We start from the raw sequence: 26,427 nt of genomic DNA on the forward strand, positions 1-26,427 counted from the left end.
TAGGATACCTGAACTGCTTTCCTGCAAGGCTTTTCTGTATTATGTTGCATTAAGTCATTTTCACTCCAGCTGTTTTTGATGGCGTCCATGAGGCAGTGTCAAAACCACCATACAAATCTATAACCATCATTGAGTTTGCTAGTGCTGAGATTAAGACCAGAGGCTGGCGTAAGGAGGTAAAAAATGAGATTTCCCTTTGCTGACTGTCACTCCATTAGTGCCTGGCATGTGGTAATTTTGAAAGATGAATCAAGATTGCTACATGTAGACTTTTCTTCCTAGCAGAAATCTCTTGGGAGCAGCAACAGTTTCCCACCGGAGATCCCTAGTAGCACAAAGTCCTGACACCAAAGAGTTAATGATTTAACTCCGTTAAATCATTAACTCCGTTTTCTTGTGCAGGGACCGGGACTTCCCTGCTGTGATAGAAGCCGGACGCGAGGGGATCGCCTTCAGACCTCAGGTTGGGGAGGACCGGGTTAGAGAGCTTCTGGAGGGGCTGGACGCGTTCAAGTCAGCGGGTCCGGATGCTCTCCACCCCAGGGTGCTGAGGGAGCTGGCTGGGGTTATTGCAGGGCCCCTGGCACGGCTCTACGAGCGATCGTGGTGCTTGGGCCAGGTGCCAGACGATTGGAAGGTAGCTAATGTGGTCCCCATCTTCAAAAAAGGGAAAAGGGAGGACCCGGGCAATTATAGGCCCGTCAGTCTTACCTCAATCCTGGGGAAGCTCTTTGAGAAGATCATCAAGGAGCACATTTGTGATGGGCCGGCATCCGAGATGATGCTCAGGGGCAATCAGCATGGATTTATTAGGGGGAGATCATGTCAGACCAACCTGATTGCCTTTTATGATCAGGTCACAAAGGCCATGGATGCAGGTGTCGCGGTGGATGTAGTCTTTCTGGACTTCAGCAAGGCCTTTGACACCGTCTCTCACCCCATCCTAATTAGTAAACTAGGCGACTGTGGCATAGATGCCTACACGGTCAGATGGATTGCAGATTGGCTGAAGGGTCGCACTCAGAGGGTGGTGGTGGATGGATCATATTCGACTTGGGGGGAGGTGGGTAGTGGAGTCCCTCAGGGCTCGGTCCTGGGCCCTGCGCTGTTCAATGTCTTCATCAGCGATCTTGATGTTGGGGTGGAGAGCAACCTGTTTAAATTCGCTGATGACACCAAAATTTGGGGGGAGGTGAGCACGCTAGCAGGGAGAGAGAGATTGCAGAAGGATCTGGATAGGTTACAGGGGTGGGCAGACAGGAACAGGATGCGTTTCAATACGGACAAGTGCAGGGTGCTGCACTTGGGTAGTAGGAACCAGCAGCACACTTATAAGATGGGGAGCTCCCTACTTGAGAGCACGGAGGCGGAAAGGGATCTTGGTGTCATTATTGACTCCAAGATGAACATGGGCCGACAATGCGAGGTCATGGTTGGCAGGGCTAACCGGACCTTGTCGTGCATCCACAGGTGCATCTCGAGTAGAGCCAGGGAGGTGATCCTCCCCCTCTATGCGACGCTGGTCAGGCCGCAGCTGGAGTATTGTGTCCAGTTCTGTGCGCCCCATTTCAGGAGGGATGTGGACAACATGGAGAGGGTCCAGAGGAGGGCCACCCGCATGATCCGGGGACAACAGGGCAGACCCTACAGTGAGAGACTGCGGGACTTGAACCTATTCAGCCTCCACAAGAGAAGGCTGAGGGGGGACCTGGTGACCGTCTATAAACTCACTAGGGGGAACCAGAAGGGTTTGGGGGAGACGCTGTTTCCCCTAGCCCCTGCTGGCATAACAAGGAATAATGGGCACAAGTTGATGGAGAGGAGGTACAGATTGGACATCCGAAAAAACTACTTCACAGTCAGGGCGGCTAGGAGCTGGAACCAACTTCCAAGGGAGGTGGTGCTGGCCCCTACCCTGGGGATCTTTAAGAAGAGGCTGGATACTTACCTGGCTGGACTCATTTGAGTCCCGTTTTTGTTTTTAGGGTGAGTGGTTTTGTTTGTGTTTTTGGGTTGTTCTCCCGCCCTGGCGGGGGGTCGGGCTAGAAGATCTATTAGGTCCCTTCCGACCCTGAAACTATGAAACTATGAAACTATGAAACTATGAGAAAGGCTTCAGCCAAGCAGATAAACCCTGGAAGTTTCTGAGTACAATGTGAAGAATTCAGATCCCTGAAGTGCATTGCTAAAGCCTTAATAATGCCTTCCTAGTCTTTGAGGGCAGGACTGTGAACTGGAGTTCTTGTCAGCTTCACTTGATCAGAGCCAGGCTTTGAGGGGGCGTGGGGGAGAAGAATTTCAATCATTTTCCAGATTTAAATCTTATCCACAGCTCCCTTGGGGTGCATGAGCCAGTGTGCCTCCGCCAACTGACACCTGACAAGACTGCGTATAAGACTGTTCATTGTGCTGCATCGTCACTGTGCACTTTCTAAGCATGGGCTAGATACATGGCTGCTCACCTCATGGCTTTGCATGATTCGTGTTGACTTTCATACATTTTCTATATGTAGAAGTGTGGGGCTGCTGTGCTTCCACTGAGCTGCTGTATACACATTTATTGTATCATGCAGGAACTGGGAGGACCACAGTTTTTTAATTTTATTATGATGACTTTTTATCTGTCTTGTACTTTAATTTTCTAAAGAATTTACTTGTAAGAAGCTGGAGGAAAAGGCCCAGTTACCCCCAGGTACTTATCCTTACCAAGCAGGCAGTTTTAGACAAGTAAAGCAACACAACGCCTTTTTTTGTTAGGCCACTATGCAGACCTGGATCACATTATTAGTTAGCAAAGTAAGAGCCCTTCAGCAGCCTTTTTGCCAGCTTGCACTAGGTGAGAGTTTAAGGTTGTGGGACCACAAACAAGTTACTGCAAGGTAAATATGGGCAGGAGTTTACAACATGGCAGTTATTCCACATACCTGTTTGTCCTCTCTCCTATCCAGTGGTACACAAAAGTTAACTTGCAATAACTTACTCCTCTTTCATCAAGGAGCAACCAGACAGAGATTAGCTTTCTCTTACCTGAGAGCATGCCTGTGAGCAGTTACCACAAAGCAGCTGCTGTGTTGTAAATCCTGTGCTTTTTTATTTTGTGGTAACTTATTCTTGTGCCCGGGCCCTCAGCCAGGGTCCCAGGACACACACTGAGAACTAAGTAACATTTTCAAAAGAGCATCAGTGATTTAGGCATCTAAGGCCCTTTGAAAGTAGGATTCAGGCACCTAAAGCACTCAGCAAGAGAGGCCAGGGATTGAATTACAGGTGGAAAGTGAGGCCCAAATGGCATGTCCACTGCCACATAACTGCAGTCCCATTTGGGATTGTCATTCACCACAGAGCAAAATGGGTGACAGGATCAACCTGGATGAGCACCACGCGAGGTAAAATGGAGGGGGATGAGGGACCTTCAGCCTTTTAGCCCAGTAGCTTAATAGTTAGGGCATCTGCCTTGGGAGCAGAAGACCTAGGTTTTATGTCCCCCGTAGCCAGAAGGAGTTTGAACCTACATCTCCTAATCCCCAGAAAATTGTTTGGGCCTTCTGTAGGCATGACTTAGCCTCTTCTCCAGCCCTCCTGAAGCTGGCCAGACTGCACTTTTCATTTCATTTTCATTGACTAGACTGTATAAACAGTATTAGAAAGGTTTTGCCCCTTTAGGAGCAGAGACAGCACCCAGCTCAACATTCAGCTGCCCTGAATGCCCTTCATTCCCAAGCAGCAGTCATCTCAGTGAACCACATGCTCTGTCTTATACTTTTGTTTCTGGTTCAATATAACTCCCTCTCTGGGTTAGCTGTGGGGCCCAGCCCCAAGAGAAGTGCTGGAGAAGGCTCTGCATATAGACTTGCCTGTGCCACACTGGTGCCAGGAAGCAGAACCACAGATTCAAACCCCATGTGAGAGGGAGACCTAGAAACTGGGGCTTCCTGGATAAGTGTCCTTATTGTTGGGTCCAGCCTTGAATACCAGATCCTCATTTTTTTTCTGCAGATAAAATCCTGTGACTTACCTGGCCTTAGGGGTATACATGGGCAAATCTGTTTCACTGCACAGCTGCCCAGGCAGACCAGAGCCATACTGAGTATATTTAGTGGCAGTATGCAGAGCTGAATTGAAAACTGTGCATAAGTGCCAAAAACTGCAGTTATGCAGCTGATTATGTGCCATTTAGGTACATAATAGGTAAAAGGATTTAGTCTTCAAGCTCTACCTCAGCTATAGAGCTGGTCCCATCAGTGCTGCAACATGGGTGTGGGCTGGGGAGGGAAGCTTGCCCTGTTTCTGCCTGTGCTCTGTTACTTAAAAAATAACAACTGCAGTCTCCCGGGCTAGCCACTTTCACAGGCACTTGTAAAGAGGTAGTGTCAGGTTAAAACTTGAGTATCTGTGTTAATATGCTTTTAATTTTTTTCCATTTCTCTCTCCTCTTCTTGTTCCTGCTTCAAGGAATTGTGGGAATGTCTTTTGTTCCAGTTGCTGTAACCAGAAGGTGCCAGTTCCTAGTCAACAGCTCTTTGAACCCAGCAGAGTCTGCAAATCTTGCTACAGCAGCTTGCACCCCAGTTGTTCCAGCCTTGACCTTGAACTGGATAAACCCATCACTGCCACTTCAAATTAAAGCTCCAGCCTGGAAGGAATGGGAGAGAGAGACAGTGCTAATCTTCCCCTACGCGGACCCGCACATGCTTGGTGAACTGATGCTGGTAGGACTGGAGAAGCCGTGCACTTTGGAGTTTGAGGCATGGAACACTGCTCGGAGGGCCAGAGCTCTAGGACGTACCACTGGATTGTGGGACTCTACTTTTCCATCTATTCCCCCCCTTTCCTTTTTATCTTGTTTGTGTGTACATATATATATAATATATATATATATATTTTTTTTTTTTTTTGGTTTGCTGGAAGACTGTAGAGTGGGAAAGGAGGCTGGGTCCAGAGCCAGGTCTCCCTGATGCTTTTGGCACTCCCATTTCTGTGTTGAAGACAGACTTCTCCTTTTTATGGAGGAAAGGAGAGGAGGGGAATCAGTCCAGAGATGGCGTGCAGAGCGTGAATACCTGTAGCGTCAGTGCTAGTGCTTTCAGTCACTCCTGTTACTTCCAAACAAGAAACTGCTGTTTGGGAAACTGTTGCTGCTAGAAGAAATGGGAATCTCTTTCCCAAGAGAGCACTCTCCCTCTCTGTTCTTAGAGTGGGTTTAGTTATCCTCCCTGCGTGAAAGGGGAATCAATCACAGATTTCCATACTCAGTGGCTCTGTACATACTTATTATATAATCCATGTGTTATTGCCATTAGCCAAGTTGGCCGTTATTTTGAGTGGAAACATCTGGACACCTTCGACTAAGGAAAGTGTGCGCTTGTTTGAGGGAAGTGAGAAGGAAAGGGATTGAACAGACTGCTTGTTTGGGGCTGGTTTTACACTGGCATCTCTATGTAAGATTCTGTAAATGCAATTTATTTAAAAAACAAAAAAAAGGGGGTGATGTCCGGGAAATTAGAAGGCTTTTAAACGTCTACCCTTGCTCCATTTTTAGGATGGTTTACGCAGAAGGCAGAGCTGTTTCACTAATAGTACATTCATATGGTTCCTATAAACATAGGATGAATATCATACTGTAGATCAGACTCACACTTTAATGAGATAACCCAAAGCAACTAAAGGACAGCTGTGATATGCTAACTAAATGTCATTACCCTCAGACTGTCAGCCAGTAAAAGGTAGCGTACTGCCTCTGGTATCATCTGTGAAACATTTCCTTCTCTTCATTCTGCGGTCTGCATACCCCAGACATGAAAATCCTGACCAAGGGCCCTATCCAGAATAAAACAAATCATGGATTTTTCCATGCTTTTATAAGTCACCTCAGTAAAGTGTGAGTCTCTCTAACAGAGAACTTTTTATGCCTAGGTCTCTTTTCCTTTTGATAAACACTGCTTAGTGCAGTTTGGAGAAGAAAGGTACATTATAACGTTCTGTTTCATGATTTATTGTACAAATTTAAGTTGTGACAGCTTCTGGTTCTGATGTTCTCAAAAAGAACAAATCCCATTGAAGTATTTGAAAGTTGTTAGTATGAAAGTGCAAGGAATTATAATGGATCTTGGGCAAGATGGATACTCGCTGGTAGTGAAGCATCAAAACATCACCTAGAGTGAAGTTCTCACAGAGAGAATGTCTGGTAGCACCTAATGGGAAAGAAGTGTCAAGGCCTTTTACTTTTGACATCTGAACTTTCCACACTCTTTGAGAAAGAAGCATAAACTGCTGTAGAGTTAAGCTAAAGATTCACAAGACAAACATGAATGTTCCAAGCTGTTTCACATAGCAGCCTATGTACTTAAATTACAAAGGGGCTGCTAACAAGGCTCCTTGAGTTCTTCCCTGGTACATGCTTTGAAACACTTTCAAATCATCGGTAGGGAAGAGCAGACAGAAAGATAGGGTCTCCAGTTTGAGTTGCATCTAGAATCAATTGTTCCCGGAACTGCTCTAGACGTTAGAGTTTCAGGTAAAACAGAGAAAGTTGGAACAGGAGCCAGAGTAATACACAGCTCCTATCACTCTGGCTTTTCCATTGAGGTTGTGATTAGAAGTCTGATTTTAGGGGACATGGTATAGTTCTGCACACTAATATTGTGTGGTTTTGTGGTGCAAATAGACAGTCAAAACTAAGTCTAAGATTCTGCAGTTCCTAATGACAGGTGCCAAGAGGTTATGATACGGGTTTTTTGGGTCTGTGATGTATAGTGTGAATAAATGCTTGCAGCTCTTAGTCTTTTTTGATCAATGAAGCACTTTTTTATTAATATTATTTTTCTTTTTATGTAAAGGAGGAACTGATATCTCTCCATAGCTGTATATATAACCCTTCTCTCCTAAAGAGAGTAAAGTGCTCCTATATTTTTCATTTTTGTCAAAGCAAGAAGTAAATACTTTAGAATTGTTGAATATATAAATAAAAGTGAATAAAATTTAGAGTTTTGCATGGGAGCATTTGCTAACACACTTTCTATTTTTTTATTTTACCTTCCTGTCCTTCTTAGGCGAAATATTTGAGGTTCAACAGAGACATTGATGCCTTTGATAAAAAAGACTGAAAGCCTCCTCTTGCTTTCTTTTCCACTGTGTGTCTTTGCAAGGAACATGCGCATATTTTTTTAGAAGAAAAAAATATATATTATGGTTGGTTTTACTGGTATTAGAATCCCAGCCAGGTTGTGGGGGGAAGGGGACATAAAATTAGCAGCATCAGGTACTTTTCTGTAACAATCAATGCAGTTTTCCTTTGAACAGAAAAACTGGGTGTTAAGAGAGTTTGATCTTCCTTTGTACCTCAGATTTTTCTTCCCTTGCGCTGACCATCAGATTTCAAAGCTTGATCTAATGATTACCCCAAACATGCTGAAACGGCACAGGTCACCAGACCTCATCCCAGGCGTCAGTACAGTTTGGAAAAGGGAGTTCTGCATATGTCCACCATCTGCAGCAAACAAAGTGTCAGTATTCACTGTAAGATAATGCTGGTGAAGAACTTGAAGCCCAGTTCTGATTTGCATGATTTCTGCCTTATTTTCAGTGCTTTATGGAGAAGCCAGGGGTCTTTGGGAACAAACCAAATTCACTCAGGTTTAATGATGAAAACTCTTATAATCTCAAGCTGGACAACTCTACTAGTTCTTCTGAAAAACCTCACCTGCATAAGGGTCTACTTCTCTTAGAGCTGCTAGTTTGTTTCAGTAACGTTACTTCATGTCCACACCTGTCCACTTCCCATCACACAACCTTGTGGCTTCTTTTATTAATTTTTTTACTTCAGTATTTTATGTCAGGAATTTTGTACTGAGCTCTCTGGGTGATTGAACAATTCTCTAAGAATCTCTTGCTTATTTTGGCACAGCCCTATTCTAGCCCCAAAGTGTGGTGCACAGCTATTTTACAATCTTACTGCATTTTTCTTTAAAAATTAAATAATACTGCCGATTCTTGAGAGAGCTGTGATCACGGCCAGTGGTTCTCTCTCTCAGCTTCAAGAACAAAATAAAAAAAAATCCCATCTAATGTTGTGCACTGTTAAGAATGAGTAGGGGGACATTCAGGGTAATCGTCAGTTATACACTAGCATAATGTGACTTTAGATAGCTCCTTTCATACCTGAGTTATTTCAAAGTGCTTTTCCACTAACTCATTATTCTGTAATACAATGATTGTAGGCTTCATCTGTGCATCAGCATCTCTGGCCTCAAATATGACACATGCTATCATTGAAAGCTGCTCTATTATGAATGGGCTATTGAGCAGGAAACTGGGATTATCCCCATCTATTGCCAGAAAGATCTGATGTTTAATTTCCTCCTGGAGTTACTCTAGTATTGAACAGCAAAGGTTTTCAATTTGAAGAACCCAAAGGGACCGCCCTTCTAACAGGTCAGCAGTCCCTTTGAGTGCATTGCATTGCTGATGTTTAGGAGTCTATGTCCAAGGGATCAGTTGTACCTAAAAAATATTTGTTCCTCTTCTTTGATGGAGCTGGTAAATACCTTAAAATTGCAAAAGTACAGTTGCTATTGTAAAATACAACTTCAGTGCTGCCTTACCTGCTGTGCACTCCTCTTCAAATGATGTTCAAATAGCCTTTGAAGCACCACTTGTGAAGAGACTAGCTGTTCACCGGTGGTTTAAGGAAAAGGCTGTCTTATGGAGTCAAAAAACTGCACATGAAATAACCTAAGTATGCTTACAGCTGGGCAGTGGTTGTCCCAACAACCATTAGAACAGAGTTAATGAACAGGTGCCATTCTGATGGGGATGGGAACTGATCAGTTATTCACACCTTGAGTTGACAGTCAACAGATGAAGTATTCTGGTGGTAGTGTGAGTGGCAATAAGTCATGAGTGCTTCACCTGAGGGGTCAAGAACAGGTTAGCAGTTGGTAAAAAAAAGAAGGAAGAACTCAGGCTTCAGTATGTAGGAACGTAGCATGGTTCAAAACTGCCACCTTAAGCTGTTTTGTGGGGCTGTTAAAAAGCAGTAACCATGTGCAAGTGTGCTGAGCTGATTCAGTCATGTAGAGGAGCTTGGGGGTGCAGATGCCTGCTTACCTTTTTGACAGATCCTGCATTCCTGTAGGCTCCTCATTGGGATGATAAGCTAAGAGAACTATCAGTGTCCCTCCACAGTTCATTAAAGGATCAGGCTATAACTGGCTCTTTTGAAGGAGGTGTACAAACCACTGCTGCAAATATTGCTGCATGGAAGTCAGTTCACTCATGGTTTTGGTTCATATTCAGGTTCTGAATCAGGATCTACATTGTCTCTAAAGCCATCATCAGCTGTATCACCCAGAAGAGGTTGCTTATCGCTGCTATTTAGCAAGGCACATAGAATCATTATTTTTGGCTAAAAAGGGCAAGCAGCATTTTAGACTCTTTTCTCTAGGTTGAACAATGGGGAGGAGTGTAGCTCTGGTTCATAGAAATACCGAATGGAAGCATGTGTTTGGAGTTACATAGATGCTTTTGTTTAGGTTGTTTTAAGGGACAGCTTGGTAATTCTGCTGTGGGCAGTTTCAGTCCTTTACAACCACAAAACCTGTTGGAGCAGCACAGAGGATCTAAATATACAGCCAAAATCTAGCCCAAGGTGCATGAAATTGTAGTTTATCCACAGCTTTCTCTACACTATATAGCCTAACCTGGCTCTCTGGCTAAGTGGGAATCCACCAGCACAACCAAGAGGTAACAGATGCTGAACTATAAATTTTAATACAGCCATGACGCTACCCACATTTGTCTGTCTTTGTTTTTTGCACACTGTGGACATCCCATTTCCTGGACAGATAAATAATGATTCTCCATCCCTTCATTTTATGCTCACAGTATAGGCTCTAGTCCTCAGATTGTTGCATTTGAGGGTTTCATGATTAACAGAGCCTTTGGACTTTCAAATTTTTGAAATGCTGCTAAACTTACCTTACTATTTAACAAGTATACGTTTTGAGGGTTTTTCTTTTTTCTTTTTTTTTTCTTTCTTTTTTTTTTTTTTTTGTTTTACCTATTTCCCAGAGTTATCTTATTAAATGAATTATCTTGCAGTGGTCACAGGTGATGCATTTGATTGTACCTTTTTGGTGGAATTTGTATTAAAATGGCATCTGACTAATTACTTCAAGAACATTAAGTGTTTCAAAACATGCAGACCTATGAGACCAGAGAGCTGTTTATCAGCAGTATAAATTGTTAGACCCTAGTGCTTACTTGTTTGTAACAGCATTTATTCTGCTGTAGCCTCAGAGTGAATATTTAGATCTTAATAAATTTGTCTTTTTCATACACAGTGACAGTTTTACAGTCCATTGTGTTTTGTACCAGTGTCTACTTAGGGCTCCCAGTTTATGATGTTTCTTCCTAGGCAAATTATAGCTCATACAGATAATTGGCAGAAGACTGGGCTTAACAGGGCTTAGCCTCCTCAATGCAGCTCCACTGCTCCACCGTGATGCCGTAGCGCTGCACCCAGCACCCCCAGCATGCACTGGCACCATAACAGCCCTACAGAAGGGAGGGATGGCCCCGCACTGCCCTGCACCACTCTGCACTGTCCCCTGCACCCTTGGCCCCCCCCCAAATAAGATTCTCTCTCGCCACCACTGCTCAAACATTAGGCAAAGAAATATTTGCAGTGTTCAGAAATGGGTATTTAATGCATAAAAATTGACATGACATCCTAAGCATGGAGGGATCTTCAGAGCTTGACAAAGCCCTGCCAAACACTGCATTCCTGGAGCAAAGCTCCCAGCAGAAATAGGGATCTGGATGATCTTAGTGGCCAGATTTTGTATTGAAAACACCAAGGCTTACAACCTCCTGGCTATGTTCTTTACTGACCTGTATTGAGGCTTGGTAACAATGATTAACTGTGTTGAGTTCAGAGACCGGATCGGGTGAGACAGTGAACACGCTAGATGGAATGTTGCTGTGATTTCTGGACTGGGGTGAAGGCGGTGGTAGGTTAAAGTGACATCAAAACCTCTCCTCAAGATTACTGCCTACCCACTCTGTGAGCTAAGATACAGTTCAAGAGCATGTACTGGGGACTGTGCCTGCTTTGTCTCCCTATATGTGCTGAGTGCTGTCCGTACTTCAAAAACACCAGTGCCGCACAACGGAAACACATTGGCCTCTTTCCTCATTCCTTTTCCCAGAGCTATAAAATCATACTTCTCTGTCAGGTTCAAAGAAATGATTCCCTATTTAAAACCATTATGCCTTGTGTATTTGATCTCACTGAAATCGGCTTTTCTTAAACAGCAGGTATAATATAGCACAGAGTCAATGCTGATCCCTAAGTTTGACTTCTGATACGCAGAGGGCCAGCTTCACATAAGAGCCAGGCACCAATGTCTAGTGTGCAGGCACCACTGAAATCCTCACGATTCTACTTGGTTTCTGCCTAAGCCTATAACATGTGTTTCTCCATTCTTTTATTTTATGGAACTGTTCAGGACCCCTTCCCTGTGTAACCATCTTCAGGATTCTAATTGCAGTACAGTAATGCCCCACAATGCAGTGCAGATGGGATTTACCATGTCCAAGTTATGCTACAGCCTTGAAATCACGTTCTTATGGCCAAAGCAGCTGTGGACAATGAGTGACAAATCACAGCCTGTGCAAGGAGTATGTCACAGGGACATAAGATGGGAAAGGAATATGATAAAGCTGAACATCCATTTTATTTAAAACTGGGACCATTTCTGTGTTTGGATCAGGCTGCCACTTCAAGGTCTTTTTAAAGGCATTGCATACATTTGAGCAGGTCTTTGCAGGTGATCATTTAAGAACATTTTCTCCTGCAAGAGATGCTCAAGAACAGACATTATAATTGAGGTGCCGTTCATGCCCTTGGAGTGCTGCAAGCACTAGGAATTGCTCTATAGCACTTTGTAGCAGAACATGTAACATTTGTAGTTGCATGTAGCACTACAGGAGGTTTCTCTTGCTCTTCTGGCATCCCCAGTCCTCTACTCTCCCCCTCTCCTCCAAGGAGGGCAGGAGAGGGAGAGCAGCAGGGCAGCAGTGAGCACTTCTCACCATCCTACTATGCAGGACAGTGAAGGCTCAAAGCCACCTTTGCTCCAGACTCTGGGGCAGCAGCAACCAAGCACTCCTGATGCCTGCAGAGGTGGCAGGCAGCAAGGAGAGCTACAGCTCCCAGTCCAGAGCAGCATCTCACAGTGACAACCCTCCTCTGTCAGCTCTGCTCCTCAGTCCCTACCACCACACTGCTGTTACCCCAGCAGCAGAGGGAGCAGCAACCACCGCTGCCCACAATGTCAGAGACTGGCTGTTGGGTGATCATTGGTAGCCTGCCCAGTCCCACTTCTCTGATGGGAGAGGGAGCAAGCAGACTGTCAGTGACAGGGCTCACTGGCAGGCTTCCCTGTAGAAGCAAGCAGGGGAAGCAGAGCAACCCCTTTCATGCCTTGGCTAGAGAGCATCCCTTTGTGGCAACTTTGTAGTATTTCTGTAGAGCTACAAAGTGCTGTAGCATCAAAGAATCCATTTCTAAGCACTCAGAAGAGAAGATGGTGATGAGGAACCATCAGGACAGATTTGCCAAAGACAAGTCATGCCCGGCCAACCTGATTGCTTTCTATGATGAGATGACTGACTCTGTGGATGTGGAAAGACCAGTGGACATAACATACCTTGACTTCAGGAAGGCTTTTGATATGATCTCCTACAGCATTGTTACAAGCCAGATGAAGAAGTACAGGCTGGATGAATGGACTGCAAGGTGGATAGAAATCTGGCTGGATTGTTGGTCTCAATGGGTAGTTATCAATGGCTCAAAGTCTAGTTGGCAGCCAGTATCAAGTGGAGTGCCCCAGGGTTTTATTCAATATCGTCATTAATGGTCTGGAAGATGGGATGGATTGCACCCTCAGCAAGTTCGCGGATGACACAAAGCTGGGGGGAGTAGTAGATATGCTGGAGGGTAGGGCTAGGATGCAGAGTGACCTGGACAAATTGGAGGATTGGGCCAAAAGGAATCTCATGAGGTTCAACAAGGACAAGTGCAAAGTCCTGCACTTAGGATGGAGCAATCCCATGCACTGCTACAGGCTGGGGACCTACTGGCTAAACAGCAGCTCTGCAGAAGAAGACCTTTACAGTGGACAATAAGATGGATAAGTCAGCAGTGTGCCTTTGTTATCAAGAAAGCTAACAGCATACTGGGCTGTATTAGTAGAAGCATTACCAGCAGATCAAGGGAAGTGATTATTTCACTCTATTCAGCACTGGTGAGGCCACATCTGGAGTACTGTGTTCAGTTTTGGGCCCCCCACTACAGAAAGGATGTGGATAAATTGGAGAGAATCCAACAGAGGGCAACAAAAATGGGTCGGGGCTGAGGGACATGACTTATGAGGAAAGACTGAGGGAACTGCACTCATTTAGTCTGCAGAAAATAAGACTGAGAGGGGATTTAACAACAGACAGCCTTCAACTCCCTGAAGGGGGGTTCCAAACAGGATGGAGCTGGACTGTTCTCAGTGGTAGCAGATGACAGAACAAGGAGCAGTGGTCTCAAGTTGCAGCAAAGGAAGTTGCGGTTAGATATTAGGAAGAATTTTCTCACTAGGAGGGTAGTAAAATACTAGAACAGGTTACCCAGAGAGGTGGTGAAACCTCTGTTCTTGGACGTTTTTAAGGGCCAACTTGACAGCTTTGACTGGGATGATGTCAGGGATGAACCTGCTTTGAGATGACCTCCTAAGATTCCTTCCAACCCTAATTTTCTGATTCTGTGATCACAAATGCACGTCTGTCTATAGCCTGAGTGTAGCTAAAAATGATAACAGCTTCGTATATTCAGCATAATCCTAAGCAACAGTGATGAGCAATACAGCCTGCATGGGACACATTAGACCAGGGGTGGACAAAATATGGCCTATGGGCCAGATCTGGCCTGCCAATTGATTGTATCCAGCTGTCTCTGCAGCACTTCACATGGGGCTGAGCCAGCCCATAGCAGCCTGCACCATGCTCCTGCCCACACCTGCTCCATGCCCACCTACAGCACCGCCCTGGCCCCAGCCCAGCCAGCATGCACAGCTTCCTGGTGGGGCTGCCTTCTACCCACTTGACTGTCTGCAAGTGGCTGCTCATTGTGCTGGGCAGGTGGAGCAGATGGAAGGCGGCCAGGAGCTGGAGCCACATGTGCTGGGGCAGGAGCCACCCGGCTGCAGCTTCCTCCTCACCTTGAGTGGTGCAGCAGGGACAGGAGGAGCCACTGGAGGTGGAGGGAGCTGTAAAAGCAACCCTGCTGAGAAGCTGTGCACACTGGGCAGGGCAGAGCTGGGACTGAAGCCGGGGTGGCAGCTGTGGGCACAGACTGGGTTGTGGGGGGGTCCAACATGGGCTGCTACAGGCAGAAGTGGGGCTCAGCCCTATGTGGAGTGTTGCTGGGGCAGCCACAGACCAGATTAGGGGAGGGAGAGGAGGCCGGACCTCACGTGCACCTGCACTGCACTACCCAGGTGAGCTCTGCTGCATGTGCCCCCTGCCCCGCATTCCCCTTCCTCCACCCCTAGCCGGCTCCTGGGACCTAGCATGTAGGCAGCCTCCCCCAAACCTGAGCACACCCCCCCACACCCACAGTCATCCACACAGACACCCCCCCCACACACACACCCCTATATAAAAGAGCAACACTTTATTTTGAGCTACTATGCAATCATCTGTATATATACTACTAAAAAAGAAAACATAAATCAGGACAAAAAATATTTTGAAATAAAATATGTTACAGTAGATATTTGCTTTTTAGTATGATTTGTTTTTAGCTATAATTTATCAAGATGATATCTTCTGAAAGATTTTGTGTGTGCAGCCCTCGGCAGATCACCAAAACTCATTAAGTGGCCCTCCAACTGAAATAACTGCCCTAGATGCTGTAAGTCAGTCTTTCCTTTTCCAAAGTGGGGCTGGATTTTCTCAGTTAGTTCTGGTTACATCCTTCCAAAACTGGGCTTCCTTCATAAACCAAGGAGGTATCCAGGGAAGCCACCTCAGGATTGTAAGAGCCAGTTGCTTCTTCTGTGGCTACAGGGCAGAGATCCTGTGTGCACCACCTGAGTAGGGAAGGCAAACAACTTTTAACCAGTTCCTTTACATACAACTTAGCTAAATATATGGAGGTTTTCTCATCTCCAAAAAGGCATCCTATGGGCTTCTGTAAGATACCAGAGGACAGTAGGAGCACGCTGATCTGAAAAGGCAAAGATTTTGCTGCTAGCCAAACAAGAATGGCCCTATCACACTTATAGCTAATACTGAGGTCTGTACCTGTCAGAGTGAAAGTGAAAATTAACTAATAGAAAGGGCTTTCAGGGATGGGCACTTATTTTGGGCAGAGGGCCGCTTACTGAGCTTTGGCAAGCCATCAAGGGCCACATGACAGGCAGCCCAGGGCAGTTAAATATTAATTTTCTAAATTTTTTAAGGGCCCCGCACACTGAAAAGGATGGCCTGGCAGGCCACATCCAGCCCACGGGCCACATTTTGCCCACCCCTGGCTTAGATCCTAATAGTGCAGCAGGGAGCAGAGCCTGCTGATTTGCATCATAAGCAAAATCCTGCAGCAGATGGTGAGACTGAATGCTACAACGTGGGGGAGGAGGTCAGTCTTACTTCGTTCAAAGTTCCTGGCTGTACTGGTGCAAAGTAGTCTGCCTAGACCATGTGTTGCCACATCACAGACTCCCCATTCTGGTGCCTCCTCTAGTGGGTGCTGAGGGCAGGGCTAGGGCCCCATGCACTCACCCCAAGTTATGCTACTGACTGACTCAAAAAAAATGGCTAAAGCTAACATTTGTTTTTACCTCTGGGCAGTGAAGATGTCTGTGAAAGAGGCGCCAGGTCGGGCTGCATGTTCAAGCAAGAGAGCTCCTGCAAAAAGTATAGGTAAGACAGAAATCCTCCCAGTCTCCTGCTAAGAGGACAAAGTGTAATGAAATGTTCCTGGGGTAACTTGCCTTCCCCCCACCCTGCAACATCCATCTCAGCAGGCTCAGACCAGAACCTCCCACACACTGAAAAGTGGCAAGAAACAAGCCCTTCCTCCACCACCACTGCTAGCAACACCAAGTCCTCCAGTTGAAGCCAGGACTTCCTAAAACTAACTCCAAGTCATTGTGTGGTCTGCCATGGACTGCTTCTGTTATCTTCCTGTTACCTGTGTAGATCCTTGCTAGTGTATAGGCAAAATCTCTTGCTGCTAGCTCCATGCCAGATGGCCCCTTTGAGCCAACTCTCTGAGAGAACTCTTCAAGCTTGCTGATAGCGGACTGCATTCGCTGCACAGCAGACTCCAGGTCTTTAATGTTGGAAGCCAGCTCCACCTTTCCCTGCAAAGAACATTGTTTTAGGAAAAATGACAATAACCTTGTCTCTTGCAAAGACTGCAGCTGCAGATCTTGGGTTGCTTTTAAATACCAAAGCTGATCTCCTACTTAAAAAGGTTGGAGACCACTGCTCTATCTGATCTAAGCTCCATTTTCGTAGTGCCCCAGCTGTATTGTGAAACGTATGACTGGCAGGCAACAGGGAGATGCTAATATTGCTCTGAAGTGGCTGCCTATTAATAATACAGTGTGCACATGGCTGCCTAGACGTGTTAGACTCTAATCCAAGTTTCTCGTTCAGCAACACATTGTGCTTTCAGAAGGGGTCTTTATTTCAGCATTAACATGTAGACTGCCATAAATTACATAGATGTCACTATATGGAAGCCTACAGCATAACATCAATGATACCAAGTCTTCTCCTTGAATCACAGAGCTGACAAACTTGCAGTCTTGGAGTGACAGCCTGGCCTCTGGGAAGTGAATGGGCATTCTGATGCAGACCTTGCTGGAGGCAAGATTTCACCTTGGTTTCAGCTCATGGAGTCAGATGTGTTCAATTCTGCATCCCCACCCTACCAGGTCTACCACTAAATCTGCTGTGGCACAATAAGGCAAAAAGGTCTTTAAGGCAGCACTTGTAGGAGGTTCATTGCATAAATTAATCTCTTAGGGCCTTGCCACACATTCAAAATAAAACTGGATAGAAACCAGCTATAGAGTTGTTATACATTTTCAAGCACTAACTTGGTAGCTGGTTGGCTCTTCTTATAACTAGACAGTCATTTGTAATGTGTGATATTTACTCTGCACATGTAGCCAGTCTAAATATATTGTATGATTAACCAGTTAATTGTATAACATATGTAATGTGTAGCAGGGGCAATACTGGTAGGTTAGTTGGGAAGCTGAAGATGAGAAGCAGCTGCTGCAGTTTCCAGGGGATGTTTCTGAGGAGTCTGGCGCTGCTAATGATCATGCAATGTGCACTTCCCATTACTACTGGAAAATACAGCCTACTAGGTCAGCAATGCTCAGTCTGTGAGAATTCAACCTCGCTCTGTTTTCCATAATGCTTTCATGCATGACACCCTCCAAACAATTGCCCTGTATTCTGTGACTGTGTTAATACATGAAGAACACAGTGCTTAATGAACACTGTTTCGCGCTCCAGGCAAAGCAGTTAACTAACATTCACAGCATTTGTAGCATGAATGCAAAATCATCATCATTACACTGGTTGCATCTGTTGCCAAGATAAATTCCAAAGGAGCCTACAAACCCACAGCGTGCTAATAAGATGTTTTGAAAAAACAATGTTAAAAGTAACTTGGAGGTTGATGCCAGGTAAAAATACAGGCACAGAGCTGAGCTTAGCTAAAGTTACTTGGGTTTCTCCAAACCCAGTGAATGTATGTGTTTGTTGTCTGATATCAGAAGGGAAACAGGACTGTATGTTTATTCTCCAACAATTTGTCAATGTTTTACAAATGAAAATATTAGGGCTGACAAATGATTAAAAAAAATAACTGCAATTAATTGCGAGATTAAAAATAGTTGCAATGAATTGCTATTTTAATTGCACAGTTAAACAGTAGTCAGGACTTCCCCCCCCCAACCCAACAGCCTGGAGCCTGTGCACCCTGCAGCTCCCTTCCCACCACCACCAACAGCGCACAGTCCCAGCCCCAACCCTGGCCCACCCTGTGCCTGCTCTGGACCAGCCACAACCTGTGTGAACAGCCCCAACCCTGGCCCACCCTGCACCTGCTGCAGACTCACCTGCCCATGCTGAGCAGTGGCAGCAGCCAGGCAGAAGCTGTTGCTCAGTGTGGAGAAAAAGCGACCTCTCCCCCTCACCGCTGCCAGGTCCTTCTTGCTGCAGCCGCCTGGATTCCATGCCCGGGCTGCCCTGCGGCTCCTCTGCACTGCCACTGCTGCCCCACTGGTTGGCCCAGAGGTGGCAGTGATGGCAGGAGAGAGACAGCTGGGCACAGGCTCTGAGTGGCTGCAGTAAGAAGGCCCCAGCAGCAGTGAGAGGGAGGGGCCGCTTTTCCCTGTGGTGAGTAGGAGCTTCTGCCTGGCTGCTGCTGCTGTTGCCACTGCCTAGTGTGGGCAGGCGTGTTTGGAGCAGGCACGGGGCAGGCCAGGGATGGGGCTATGAGCACAGTTTATGGCTGGTTTGGAGCTGGTCTATTCCGCTGGTCAATATGATGTGTGCGATTAACATGATTAAAAAAGTTAACGCATTGATTTGTTTTTTAATTAATTGCATAAGTTAACTGCTATTAATTGCCAGCCCTAGAAAATATTCTAATTTCCTGCAGATCGACTGCAACTGACCAGGAAAAATCAGGATAAAGGTTTTCCACTTCCTCCATGGCAAAGAAGGAAAGAAGAACAAAAACTCAGGCAGCAACTTTGGTGATTATCCAAAGCAGAAACAACCAAGCTTTGCTCCCCTGTGTATTTCTCTACTTTAAGCCCAACAGCCTGTAACTCACCAGAGCTGGGCAGGGACCTTCAAAGGGTCATTTTTACAGTAATTTTTTCTGACTGTTTTAGTCAAATAGGGAACGACCTTTAAGAGCCTTTAGTTGGCCTCCTGCTCCAAGCAGTCACCCAAAAGCCACTGCTGCTAGAACTGGATTCATTTCTACCAGCAAAGAATAACTTCCAAGGTTTGGGGCATTTAAAGATAAAAAGAGAACAGCAGAAATGAACTCAAAGCACAAAGTTCATAGTACTGTATCAGCCAGATTTGTAGCTTTGCCTTAACAACCTAGACTGGTCCTTTTACAGCATTAAAGCATGGGCATAGTTGAGAGAAGTGTCCCTGTATGTGGTATCAACAGGCTTTGATTACAAATAAAATTTACAAGGTCAGTTAGTCAGTGCTGGTACCCAAGAGGAAAGAAAATTTCTCCAGAGCCCCACTGCACTTTGCAGAGCTGGCATATAGGAAGACAATGATAGACAATGATATCTATGACCTGATCAACTTTGATCCCAACTTGCTAAAAAAATACACTGATCATGAAACTCCCCAGAGTCACTTTAGAGTTACGTTTCAAGGTAGCCTGGAATTTAAAATACCCTCATAGCTCTGTGACAAGGGCACTTCAGGAACATGAATTTACTGCATCTACATATTATTCATCTCCCAAAATGGATCCTAAATGGTGGCCTCAGGTATCCACAGCCATGGAATCCACATTCATTCACAATCCACAGGAATCCACATTCATTCCTCCTGCTGTGTGTTCTATGAGAAGACCAGCCAGCTAATCATTCACTGGTTAAGTTTTATATTCCATCCACCTGACTCTCCTCTGTGTGACACACCCTTGAATCTCTCAGCTTCTCATAATTATGATTTACACAGCAATTGCCAAAGTGCATGCTGTTGCCTCATGGTAACAGCAACTTAAGCAACCATATGAGGAGCAGTCAGACACTGTTGGCTCAGAACTTTTAAATTAGTCATGTTCCTATCTAGTCTTATGTTAGGAGCCATGACCCAAACATGAGAATATGGCTGGGTATTTATGGGTAAACAACTGTTACTGGAGTGAGCTCACCTGCGCTGCAGAGAAGAAGGCAACTAATGCCTGTCCTTGGCTCTTGGTAAGGGAGCGCAGGACATCAAGTGAGAGGATATTTGTGGTTCCCTCCCATATGGTCAGCACCTGTGGGGGCAAAAGGGGGTACAAGCAGGAAAGTTGTGTCTAAAGAAAAAATGGGATTTGTTATCAGTGACAAACACTCACCAAATCGTGGCTCCCCCACAAAATCCCAGCGTCTGGAAGTGGGAGAGGGAGAGAGGAAGAAACAGAACTAGTAGTAGAGAAGAGCTGGCAGGGCTGAAGTTGTGAAAGAGGATTCTCAAGTAGAAATGGAATTGCTAAGCCAGAAAGGGCAGATGTTCCATAGGAGAAGCCAGGACTTGCCCCATACGACCTTCCAGGGCAGGACTAACCTCTGGTGCTAGGCTAACAGAATGCTAAGGGTCAAGTTCAGATGAGAGGAGGGCCAAGACCAGCGAGGAGCAGAGAGGCTGGCAGATTGAATGAAAGGAGGGACGATGGAAACAGCCACTGCTGAGAGTAGTGAGGCAGAATCTGAACAGGGTGAACTGGAAAGTGGGGAGGTGGGGGATGGAGAACAATGGGGGTAAATAGACAGTGGGCATCACTAGCCCCAACAACAGCACCGCTGAGCAGGAGTCAGTCAATTTCTGGTGATGTAAACAAGGATGGTCCCTCCAGGTCAGAACCAGGCAAGACTGATTAGTTCTGTCTACACTTGTTATAACACAGGCCCAGGATAAGCCAAGACAGAGAGCACAGCTATGATATCCTCCAGGCTGGGAAGGCTGTCTGAGCACACAGAAAGCATGTGGGATATCACAAGGGGAGATCTGGAGAGCCATGTCTTACCTGGGCATCTCGAAGTGCGACTGGCAAGCCTGTGTCCTCCATGTAGCCCTGCCCTCCAAAGCACTCCAGCCCTTCAGAAATAACAGCAATAGCCTGCAAATCACAGGGCCCTGTCAGGAATCAGAGCAGCAGACAGCCTACTTTGCCCCCAGCTGGCACTGGTTCCCAGAGTGGGCCTGGCTACTTCCAGCTGTCTCCAGTTACCTGTAAAAGTATGGCTCTCTCCTTATAAGCATCGGTTCTCTCAGTGACCAGTCAGCTACCAAATAGGACAGGTCTAGCTCTGGGCTCCTGGCACCTGTCCATTGGTTCCTAGTTCTTGATTCCTGCCTGCCAACATCTTTGCTCCCGACTTGCTCCAGTCTGCTTTTGACTCCTGACCTTGTCTGCTCCTGATCCTTTGGCTTGTAACCCTCTAGGATCAAGCCCTGACTGCCCGCATCCCAGTCATTCCAAGACAAGCACAAGTCTCTATGGTTTGGAGTACAAGATCCATATTACACGCTAAGAAAAACTGGTCCTGTAGCTCTCCAAGCTAATTGACATATTACAGCCAAGCCTGCGTGGATGGTGATCCTGCTGGGAAAGGGTTAAGTGGATCTTGTTAACTCACAAAAGCATTTGGGAATCACAGTACCCTTCCTCAGGTCTCTAGCAGAAACCCCAAGATTTAGATCTACAGGGTCACATCCCTGATGTCTCTAGCAGAGACCTGAGGAAGCACCCTGAAATACCCAAAAGCTTGTCTAAGTTTATCCCAACCATGCAGTTGGTCCAATAAAATATATCACCTGCAAAAATCCTTGCCTCTCGCATATTTTCTGGACCATCATGGATACAGCAACACCTCAATACTACCAAAGTGGACATAGGCACCTAAGCACGATTCTAGTCCAGCCTGTTCAAGATCTGAAATTCCATTAATATGACTGTTTTTGTAATGAACCATTATCTGACCCACAGGACTGAGTCACAGAAAAGCAGCAAGGAGTAGGACCCTCTCACCTTCTGTATTAACAGCTTTTCAGGGACTCCAGCAGGGTGGGGAAAAAAAAAAAAAAAAAAAAAAAAAAAAATCACACTCTGGTGCCTAATTTCACTTACCTGCCTAACAGGTGGAATAAAATCTGGTCCATAAAGTTAATTATTTATTCATATGCAATACTGCAACCGAATAACAAAAAAGCCATAAGCAACCTATAAACAATGGCATTGAGAGATAAGGCATGAGTGACAGTTTTAGATTTGATAACCATTGCAAGGCATCTTCAGTTGCCTGGTGCAGGTCTTTAATGCAATCATTAAAATGATAAATAGGACATTTCTTCATGATGTGCACTATAGTTTGGATTTCACCACACACACTCTTTAATAAAATTCTACTCATGTGGTAGGTAGTTACATCTACCTTGTCCAGGGTGAACCCCATTCAGTGTTATCCAGCTCCGCCTTGGTAAAGCAAAGCCAGGAGAGGTGGGGTCTGTGATAAGAAATTTATTAATGATGTCAATTGTGTTCCACTGCTGGACCCATTTTTCCTGGATGTCAAAGTTTTCTCCAGTCAGATCTTTTCCCACACTCCAAAATGGCATGAGTTAAGGCTCAGTGTTAATGTAGAGTTAATGCCAAAGCCAAACTATAAACCCCCAACCACCTTCTCACTTGCTTACAAGTATGAGATACAATTCCTTTGGAGCTCATGCTGCCCTGCTTCGTCTCAGTACAAAGGGAACTGTCTCTTGTTTCAGCAGAGTCCCTCTGGCTGTGCTCTTTATAAACGGAGTGCTTGTTCTCGCTGTTTTGATCAGACAGGAGGCACACCCAGCTCACCAAGCACTGACTACAAGATTGGGATCTTCTTGAGTTCTAAGGAACTAACTGTTCCCCTGTCAGAATGGCTTCATCGCTCACAGCACAGAGCAAAGAACTCGGTATGCCCTTGCTGGCAACAGTTCTATTACTCTGCCAGCCCAGCAGCACTAAGCTGCTGTTAAGTCTGTTCTCTGGACATTGCACTTTGCATCCCCCAGTTAATCATTCTCCTACAGCCCTGAGCCAGTGACCACTTGTGCATAGATCTAGCCCAGGTTGCTCCAGTGGGACTACACAGTACCTGTTTCCCGGTGTAGAGCTTGGCAACTGGTGTCAGCAACCGGAGAAGAAGCCGGTCCCGCTCACTTGCCATGCTGGTTTCCTCTAATCCAAGGAGCCTGGCTATCTCCATGAGCAGTAGAAAAGCCCCTCTTCTTTGCACCTGCAAAGGAAAAAGGAGAAAATGCTCACAGGCCACAGGGCTGGCTCATGCATCAACCAGGTCAGACATCAGGACAGAAAAAACTTGAGGGGCTACTCGCTACCTAGACTTGGGCACTGAACAGACTCCTGCTATAGCTTTAAAGCCAAATGCTGCTGTGTCCAGTCTAACCAACCACACCATGTTACAGGCCATGACTGGAACAGTACCCAACTGTGGTCTGTTATCACTCAGGAGTGTGATGCTGCCAATTCTTTCAGCTCCATCAGATATGAGCCCAGTGATCCCTCCTGGTTTCGGATCCAGTTTTCTGGTATTCCATGGTGCAACAGTGCTACACGGGACTTGAGACCATGCACCAGTGTGACTCAGCAGAGATGCCAAAGCACAGCAGGCTCAAACTTGGTACTGCCAAGATCTGTGGGGCTCTGGCTGTTAACATATCAAGCAGTTTGCTTCCATCATTGTTCCAGAGGGGCATAGACATAATGAGGAAGGAGTTTTTTTACACTGAAAAACACCACCAGCACAAGGCCAAAGAGCTACAAACTGGCAAAGGACCAATTCAGTCTGTAAACTGGAAAATTTTTAACCAGGAAGGAAGTTTTGGAACATTTTTTTGAACCAAGTAGTCAGGGCATAGAACCTGGCTCACTTTAAGATTGAACTGGTTAAGTCTATGGAAGGGACTGTATGTAATCTCTATAAGATATGGAATTTGGGAGTCAACAGTGTACGTGTAAGGTAGAATCATATGTTTTCAATCCCTATGCCGGCATAGAGGTACAGGTCAGTCGCACCTTACACAGGGGTTAGGTTCTGAAGTCAGCATGTAAGGCGAAAATCGCGTATAGTCAAATCGCATATTACCGTGCCAGCGATTTGACTAGCGGTGACTGCCTCTAACTCCAAAACCTCCTGCCGCTGCAGAGCTGTGCTTAGAGCTGTGCGGCCGGCGGCAGCGCAGGGTGGTGGGGGGGATGGCTGCATGCCGCCTGGCCACCCCCCCAGCAGTGACTGCCTCTGCCTCCAAAACCTCCCATCACTGCCACAGAGCCATGCTTAGAGCTGTGCGGCCGGCGGCAGCGGTGCAGCGCGGGGTGGTGGTGGGGATGGCTGCGTGCCGCTCAAGCCCCGCCACCCCGCATATAGTTGAAGTTGCGCAAGTTAAATGCGCATATGATGCGGCTGACTTGTAGCTCTTTTGGTGTGGTAGGTACTTCGTAATACCACACTTCAGGGCTTTTGCTGGTCACCTGTAGAGGACTGGAAGGAACTCTTTTCCCAAATGAGCATTTCTGACTTCTGAGGCATCTTTCTCTGAGGCTCTGGGACACTTGTCACAGCTAAGGCTCAGAGTTTCTAACTGGGGTGCACTGACCCTCCTGCCAGTACTAGAAACTCAGAGGTTCCTAGCTAGAGTCTTACTCTCACCAATAACCAAGTTTAGAGTCAGAAAGGAATTTCCCCCCTCAGCCAGGCTGGCAAGGACTCTGTTGGGTATTGTTTTCCTCTGTAGCATGGAGCATGGCCTTTACTTAGAATCTTGTGAGCATATTAACCAACTATTTCCCTGTCGCTGCAGTGTCCTCATTTCCCCTGCTGTTAACTGTCGCAAAGGATAGCTTATTCTTGCTATTCCAAATATTACGCTTATAACTGTGATGATTTGAAGTGGCAATTTTGGGGATTCCTTCAGTTAACAATCACCTGCACATGCAGGAAACTGGACATGCAGCCCCTTCCTGTCCTGTGTTCCTACGTGATTCTCCAAACATGTCAGGAACCATCTGATTGTGTATGAACCACTCAGGGTGGTGTTCTGTTCCCCTCTAATGGCACCTAGACCACATGGGAAGTGAGCTAGAGACTTGCCTAACACCCTTGGGTCTTTTAGCTCAGACAGGAGAAGCCTGTGTTCTCAAGTGCAATCCCTCCTGTATTGCCAAAATAAGGCATCACATCCAGACAGGCATCAGGGATACTCTACCACAGGGCCAGCAAATATTTTGGGCAGAGGGCCACTTACCAAGTTTTGGCAAGTAGGGATGTGCGAAGCAGGCCCTATTCGATTCGGATTCGGCCCAAATCAGGGACAGTGATTCGATTAGTTGATTCAGATCACTGTCCCTGATTTGATTCAGCTGAACCCAAATCTGAAGATTCAATGCAGATTCGGAAAATCAGTGATTTGGACATAGACACAGTTTTACAAGTTTTTTCTACATACCTTGAGGTAGCAGGTGTGGCTTGTGATTACTGCAATGCTGGGATGCATGGAGTGTCCCACAGGACTGTGGGGGCACCCTCCATGTGCTTGGTGGTGAACCTGGAAGTGAACTGAAAATACTTCCAGTTCACTTCCAGGTCTGCTGGGGAGCATGCTGGGGGGTGGGTCCCCACACCTCCCCAGCTTGCCAATTGGCCACAGGGGGACCCAGGGTGCCCCCCCCCAGACCCAGGAGGCACCAGTTCCCAAGCTAGGAGTTTGAAAGGGGGGGGGGGTGCGGCAGCCAGCACGCTCCCCAGTGGACCCAGAAGTGGACTGGAAGTGCTTCTGGTCCTCTTCCATGTCTGCTGCTGAGCATGCTGAGGAGCCCCCCTGCTTCTGAGCGACACTCCATGAGCCCCTGCATCGCACCATTCACGAGCCGCCTGCTACCTAGAGGTATATAGAAAAAACATTAAAAGCTGTCTCTATGTCCGAATTGCTGAATCTTTCCAAATCTCTCTGAATCGATTTGGAGGGTTCCAATTTGATTCAGAGAGATTAAAGGGTCCTCTGATTCAATTCAGATTTGGAGATTCAGCCATCGAAATGGGCCAAATTGCCAACAAATCAAATCAGAGACCAATTGCTATCTTGTGACTGGAAGTCCCACCCCCTAACCTCTGAGCTCCGCCATCAGAAGTCCCTCCCTTTGCCCATGGAAGTACTCCTTTCAGTAAGGGGTTTTGCCATCTCGGAACCAGAAAAATACCAAATTATATTCTAAAAATTTGTTGTGGGAGACTCCCTCATGAGGGGGACTGAGGGGGCAATCTGCCGCTCCGACCCCTTAGCCCGGGAAGTCTGCTGCTTCCCGAGGGCCTGCATCCGGGACATTGCGGAGAGGATCCCAAAGCTCCTCCAACCCACAGACCACTATCCCATGCTCCTTATTCATGTGGGCACCAGTGACACAGCTCGGAGCGCTCCCAGCCGGGTCATGAGGCGCTACAGGGATTTGGGAGCGGGGCTAAAGGGTCTGGGGGCACAGGTGGTGTTCTCGTTGATCCTCCCAGTCTCAGGCTATGGGCTGAGGAGGGAGAGGAGGATCCA

General features: G+C 46.3%; 2 protein-coding genes across 11 annotated transcripts in view; one reads left to right on the forward strand and one right to left on the reverse strand.

Annotated features, from left to right (window-relative positions):
• The window catches only part of MTMR3 (myotubularin related protein 3), a 152,631-nt gene extending 139,619 nt beyond the window's left edge, over positions 1-13,012 (forward strand). For all 8 annotated transcript variants that reach the window (XM_025193371.1, XM_025193376.1, XM_025193390.1 and 5 more), the window contains one exon: positions 4,453-13,012. In XM_025193371.1, coding sequence (XP_025049156.1) covers positions 4,453-4,624 — 172 coding nt within the window. In that variant the 3' untranslated portion in view covers positions 4,625-13,012. The remainder of the gene's footprint in view (positions 1-4,452) is intronic.
• Positions 13,013-14,707: 1,695 nt separating this feature from the next.
• The window catches only part of LOC102369183 (acyl-CoA dehydrogenase family member 11-like), a 28,288-nt gene continuing 16,568 nt past the window's right edge, over positions 14,708-26,427 (reverse strand). For all 3 annotated transcript variants that reach the window (XM_006016824.3, XM_025193427.1, XM_025193420.1), the window contains 6 exons: positions 22,965-23,105; positions 20,852-20,944; positions 19,994-20,101; positions 16,244-16,415; positions 15,891-15,957; positions 14,708-15,140 (listed from right to left, as the gene is read on the reverse strand). In XM_006016824.3, coding sequence (XP_006016886.1) covers positions 15,008-15,140; positions 15,891-15,957; positions 16,244-16,415; positions 19,994-20,101; positions 20,852-20,944; positions 22,965-23,105 — 714 coding nt within the window. In that variant the 3' untranslated portion in view covers positions 14,708-15,007. The remainder of the gene's footprint in view (positions 15,141-15,890; positions 15,958-16,243; positions 16,416-19,993; positions 20,102-20,851; positions 20,945-22,964; positions 23,106-26,427) is intronic.

This window comes from Alligator sinensis, unplaced genomic scaffold (assembly GCF_000455745.1).
Source record: "Alligator sinensis unplaced genomic scaffold, ASM45574v1 scaffold216_1, whole genome shotgun sequence".
NCBI classification, from domain to species: Eukaryota; Metazoa; Chordata; order Crocodylia; family Alligatoridae; genus Alligator; species Alligator sinensis.